General features: G+C 33.0%; 1 protein-coding gene across 1 annotated transcript; it reads left to right on the forward strand.

Annotated features, from left to right (window-relative positions):
• Positions 1 to 222: 222 nt before the first annotated feature.
• On the forward strand, positions 223 to 3,764 carry LOC133806361 (leucine-rich repeat receptor-like serine/threonine-protein kinase At1g17230). The gene is made up of 7 exons (XM_062244471.1): positions 223 to 385; positions 755 to 887; positions 1,613 to 1,690; positions 3,189 to 3,260; positions 3,349 to 3,420; positions 3,535 to 3,603; positions 3,692 to 3,764. Exons 1-7 carry the CDS (start codon positions 223 to 225, stop codon positions 3,762 to 3,764), a joined length of 660 nt encoding a protein of 219 aa, XP_062100455.1.
• Positions 3,765 to 6,484: the final 2,720 nt, after the last annotated feature.

Below are 6,484 nucleotides of genomic sequence, written 5' to 3' on the forward strand. Positions count from 1 at the left end.
TTTGGTCATTCTATGGTGGATTGTCATGAGGAGCTGAAAACCCACTGGGTTAAAAAGGATACTATGGCTAAAAAAAAGGTAAAGGAAATGAGGGATAAGGACTCTGCTGAACTTGAAGGTGAGGTGCCTACGGTTTTGCCTAGTTCTACTGATACAGAGGGACTTTAGGTCAATAACACTGAGGGCATTTAGCTTAAAGGCTCTGCTAATGTTGATGAAGCTATGGGTGCAAATGACAGTAAAAAATGGCACACTCCAAAGCGTGTGGCTACTCAATCTAAACAAGGATTGGTTGTAGGTATTAGTTCTCTTCCTTCTGGGCTAGAGCAAAAGCAGTTGAATAAATTTGAGGTGCTTCAAGAGCAGTTGAATGGTGGAAAAGAAGGTTATTCTATCTCTACTTCTTCCTATGGATAATTGCAATATTTTGAGCTGGAACTTGAGAGGGCTGAATAGTTCTAATAAACATACTTCAGTCTTAGATTTATGTAGCAGGAATAAAATAGGAGTTGGTGGTTTTCTAGAAACTAAAATGAAGGGGAACAAATTATGGAGTTCATGGGGCATAAACTTCCTAACTGGGAGTTTTATTCTAGTTCGGTTACTGAGGGTAGACTTTTGATAGTTTAGAGGAATGTTTTTGTGAGGGTTACAATTCTAGAGGAGTCTAATCAGTATGTTCATTGTTTGATCAAGATGGCTGGTCAGAGGCAAGCTTTTTGTGTTACTTTTGTCTATGGGCTCAATACGATAGAGGGAAAGAGGAGTTTATGGAAAGGGTTACAAAGGATATCACTCTCTGTAAAAGCTTGGATCATTTTAGGGAACTTCAATGCCCTTTTCTCTTGTATGGACAGATCTGGAGGGAAAACGGTTTCAGCGTTGGAGTTGGTTGATTCTCTCCAGTGGCTTGCAGATACTCACACTACACCAAACACCCATTTCCATAACACATGAATATAATACTAATAAAAAAGTATTATGCTAGAGTACTATAATGGGGCCACTTGATGAAAAAAAGGCGGTAATAATACACCATCCCACGCCACTTAGCCTTTTTTTCATTTGTGACCTGAAAATTTGTGAGATCGAAGAGAGATCCAATTCCTTCAACATTTCAAAGCTCTCGTTCAACATTTCCTCTCCTTCAACATTTCCTCTCCTTTAACAGACCCATTTCCTCAACATTTCTGGGACGTATCCTCCAACATTTCTGAGACCCATCCTTTCCTTCAACATTTATGAGACCCATTTATTTTCTCCATTTCTTCGGCTTGGTACTACATTCGAACTCCTCACTCTCTCTCTCGTCTTTCTCTATATCTCTGTCAACCATCCTTTCCCAGTCGTTGGGCTTGTCGCATGCTGCTTTCCTTCAACCATGAAGGGTTGAGAGTAATCAGTTTTACGATCAGAAAAAACTTGAAAAGCCTAGACTTCAAGATTTATCAGTGATAAAACACGGAAATATTCACTGAATTCCATGGTTTAACGGTGAGAGTTGCTTTTTTTTCTAATTGATTATTTAGGCTTTGTTTGTATTTATGCATTTTGGTGCATTGAATTCACATTTTAAGATTTCTATGATATTTACCCTCTTGTGCATATACAGTGCACACACTCTTCCATTGTCTTCCAGTGTCGAAGAAACCAACCTTCTCTCAGAAATTGTGGAGTCTCTTTTGTTGAGGTAACTGTTATATCTTTTTGTCTTTTGATTTTGTTCTGTTGATGTACTCTAATAGTTAAATGTTAGAGTTTTTAGATTTTTTTTCCAGATTAACATTTTAGGATTTTTTACATGCTTACCAAGTGTTTGTAGATAGTCCCCTAAGGTTGGCTTTATGGAACCCTTCAATTTTTTTATTTAATTTTATTTAGAGTTTCCTATTATCTAGACCACTAATAAAAATTTATTCTAGAATAAAGGGATCTAGAGAATGTATGTGTGAGAGAGACCTCAGTGGGAATGCTAATAGATTGCCTGTTATATGAAGAAATTTGTTATATCTATAACTAATTAGCTCACAAGAAGCACGTACGCCAGCATGTGTACTTGGGTAACAAAAAAAATGTTAAAAAGATTGAGTTCTCTAAAAGATATAGAAGCATTTTTCAATTTGGACTAGTTTTGGTTGAGCTTAGGCTTGTGACATGTATTTTAAATGTATTATTGATATTTTTTAACAACTAATTTGGCCTTATGCTTGACATATTGGAAGACAACTTGTTCTTTTTTGTATAGAAGTATATGATACTATTTTATTTAATTTAACAATGATTACTACTTTGTTTATTGGACCAAAAGAGTTTGTTTTTATTAATTACTAGTTAAGTTTTCAAAATAAAAATATTTACTTTATACTTATGATTTATTTCCTACAGAAGCTTGTTGATGATGATCGGTATAAATAGTTTTACCAAAAAGAAGCATCTGTTGAATGGTATGATTTCTTAATTTCTTTTTTCTGTCTGTGTATATAAGTGTATATAAATATATATATATACATAAACAAGTATGCATGTATACATTCTATGACATGAAGATAGAGATAGTGTTACCAAGAAGATGAGGTTGAAAAATACATATCCTTTTTCATTGATTTGCTACTGATAAGAAAGCTTTAATGGCTCTATTTTTTAATTGTAATGTTGATTTGATAACTCTAACATTTGGAGCTAAAGGTCTATTTGTTTTTACTTGAGTGTTAAATGTCCACTATATTTTGGCTCTTATTTTGCGTCCTGCAGCTCGTTTCTTGCTTATGTGTGTAAATATAAATATATACATATATAAATAGATATTGACTGTTGTGATAGTGAGTTGTGGCTATAACTACTGTTAATCCACCATTCGATTTGAACATTTTACTACTATAAATGAATTCAAGTATTTCCTTTCTTTCGTTGGATAAGCTCTATATAGAAAGAAAAGAAAGAAAAAATAATAGAAATAAATTTCAATATATATTAGTACATATAGATATTTATGTATATATTTGATATAAGAGAGGTTTGTACCTTGATCTATAAGTGACCGCCATTCTAAAAATTTGAAGCACCTCAGAGAGTTCAGAGAGTGGACTTTGACAAAGTTGGAAAGATTGTAAGTTTCTATTTTTAACGGCTGTTCATATTGATATTGCCATAACATTATTCAAAGATTATGCTGTAGTGGCTTGTGTCAGGATCATTAATGCCAACAATTTATCAGGACCAATTCCTACCTATTTAGGAAGCATAACCACTCTCACTCGTTTGTATGCTCTTTCTTAATCATCCCTTAAATTCTCTCTATTAAAATAATCCCTTGATTTGTTTATCATATTAAGCTCTTAAGTTCATCAGGTCCATGGAGAGCATTTTGTTTTCTGGAACTATTCCCTCTGAGATTGGGAAATTGGTCAACTTGGAATATTTGTGAGTTTAATTTCCTAATCTTTTCAAATTAAGTAACAATTTGATTAGCTACATAATAAAGTAAAATGACATTTATTAATTTAGTCTTAAGTAATTGAAATGGTGTGGCTGCAGGACTCTTGCTGCAAACAATTTCACTAGAGAGTTCCCTGATCTCACTAGTCTCACCAAGTTAAAAGAACTGTAAGTGTCAATCTGTAATGTAACTCCATGACCAAAATGAACCAAGTTTTATGTCACTTGAATCTTGACTCATGTTCTCTCATTGTAGAAGGATCAGTAGTAACTACTTCACAGGAAGGATGCCTGAGTTTGGCAATTTGAAACAGCTTCAGATGTTGTAAGAGTTGTTGATCTATTTGGTTCTTAAAATTCATGATCTATATTGATGTATGTTGATTTTACATACTACGTCTATGTTCTATATAGAGAGGTGGAAGTAAGTGGTTTCGATGGGCCAATTCCTTCTAGTATATCTAACTTGAACAAGCTAGTAGAATTGTAAGTTCTCTTTCATATATTTTCATTTACTTATACAGGTATCCTTAAATTTTTTATATGTACTATATAACTTCATTTTTAATAAGAATTTCTTTGCAGAAGGATTACTGACTTAAATGGGGAGATGAGCTCAGATTTTCCGAACTTGATGAACATGACAAACATACAAAGATTGTAAGCTATTCATAATTTGAAAATTCTAAAAATCTTGAACTGCCCAATATTTGAAAAATATTGAACTTATAGGACCATGTATGAAATTGCAGGGTGCTGAGGAGCTGTAATTTAAGAAGAAATATTCCGAAATATATTCGAAATTTGAACATTCTAGAAATCTTGTAATTCTTCTATTCACTTGTTAAATTCTCATCATATCATTAGTTAATTTGACATAAACTTACATCTAAGCTTTTGATTTTGTAGAGATCTCAGCTTCAATAATCTAGAAGGGGAACTTCCAAATTTTGTAAATATAAGAAAACTGAGGAAACTATTAGTGATGCAAAATTGCGTAGGAAGAAGACATTAAGGAAGGACCTTACAAGTTCATAAAAACTTCTTTGTTCCCTTTTTTCTTTTATAAACTCCTTGCCCATTCACTTCACTTATTAGGAGTTTTTTTCTTTTGTTTCATGCTACTTATGAGGAGTTTTTGTTTTTCTAGTTACTGCACTTGTTAAAAGAGGTATTTTTGAGTCAATATATAAATATAAATGTGGTATATTATTGATGGCTCTTATTACTCTTATATAAATATAAATGTGGTATATATATAAATCTATTCATGCATATGCTAAGAGTACAACAGCATAGTGTTATAAAAATATTTTATATTCTTTCATATGTTTACTATTTGTAGTTCATTTATGATAACTAGAAGAACAAGGTTGGACATTGATGGATCTTGTATTGGTTTTAGAGGACCAAGGGGGCCAATTTTCGGCACCTTTGTTTATGAGGAGGAGGTATTTTATTAGTTTTCTTAAAGGTCTACTTAGTTTAGAATACTGTGTAAGGTATACAGAAATGCAAAATGATAATATATTTATAGCCATGATAATGACAATTGTAAGACAAAGTAAAGTTAAAAAAAATTATGATCTCATACTTTGAAATATGGCTCACTTTTCTTTTCTATTATTTCCTTCTTCTTCAATAATCAGTTATCATGCTATGGATTTCATTTTTTTTTTAAATTAATTGTTTTTAGGGAGCTGCATAGATATAGAGAGTATTTCAACTTAATTAAAAATTGGTTCCAATTCCAAATAACATTTTTTTACCTCTGAAGAGCATTAAAGGTGAAGCCAAAGAAGCATGAGATTGAGAATTTGTGGGACTACATTCTACATATCATATATACAAATTTAAGCTTAGGCCAATGTTACTAGATCACTCTTCCTTTTAGCATGTTGTGTCCATCAGTTTTACACGTATGAGATTGAATTGGTACATCAGTTTTACACGTAAACCTTATTTGCAAATTCTGTTTTTGAACATCAGTTATAGTCTGAAGCCCTTACATTTGTTTACAGTGTAGCTTGTGTGTTTATTTTAGGATTTTCTTATACTAACATCTATTGCATTCGGTTTCAGGTTCTGGGGAGTGGTTTTGAGGTGATTTCTGTTGGAAGAAAAAAGCTTGTTCGTTCTGTTCCAACAGAGTTGAACAAAGACAATAATGAAATTTTGGAGCTTGCCCAGGTTACTATTGTTTTATCTTCCATTTGTTCATAAATAAATACTTTCTTCAATGTCCAAATGTTTATGTTTTATACGTGGAATAATACTTCTTTTTATGCATAATCTCTCTTTTTAAGAATAATACTTCAATGTCATCTGGATTTCATAATCAGTCTTTAATAACTATTCACTCTTTAGCCAACTAACAGAAATGGAAATGAAGAAGTACCATTCACAATGTATTTTTCCTCTTTCAACCAAAATTATTAAAACAACCACTTCCACTTTCATTTCTTTTCCAGGCTCAGGGTTTTGTCACCATTGATGAAGTGGAAAGGCTTGCTTTAATGGGCATTGGCAGCTCATTTCATGCTCAAGAAACTGCTGTGAGTGGGTAATTGGAGAGTTGAGTGTGGTAAATACTGTTCTTTTCCTGTGTACTGTGTTATGTTTAGGGTCATTTGGGACATGTTACTTTCTGATTCTTTTGAGATCTGCATGTAAAAGCCTCAACTTATCTGTTTGCATACATTTGTTGAAAACATCAGGTTCTGGCCTTCGGGTGCTGTGTGACTTCAGGCCATCAACTACAGAGGTTAACATAACAATAAAGCTTTTACTTGTGTTGCTTTTCTCGACAGTGGAGTTTTGTTGTCTCAGTTCACGTTTTGGTGGCATGATAGACATGGAATCTATCGAGGACGTGGCTAATATTTCTAATGTGTCTGGGATTACTACCCATTCTTTGCAATTGTACAGTCATTGCTGACCACTGGACCGTCTCCCTGCAACTGTTGTTTATTTCTTTGTGTTGAAAGTAGTAACTTTTAACTATGTTGAATATTTAAGACTCCTTGAATACTTAAAGAACATTTTGTTG

This window comes from Humulus lupulus, chromosome X (genome assembly GCF_963169125.1).
Source record: "Humulus lupulus chromosome X, drHumLupu1.1, whole genome shotgun sequence".
Taxonomy (NCBI): Eukaryota; Viridiplantae; Streptophyta; class Magnoliopsida; order Rosales; family Cannabaceae; genus Humulus; species Humulus lupulus.

Coding starts and splice junctions, on each gene's coding strand:
- LOC133806361 (XM_062244471.1), top strand. CDS start 223: ATGGGTGCAAATGACAGTAAAAAATGGCACACTCCAAAGCGTGTGGCT. Junction 888..1,612: donor AAAACGGTTTCAGCGTTGGA/GTTGGTTGATTC, acceptor GTGCATATACAG/TGCACACACTCTTCCATTGT. Junction 1,691..3,188: donor GTGGAGTCTCTTTTGTTGAG/GTAACTGTTATA, acceptor GGCTTGTGTCAG/GATCATTAATGCCAACAATT.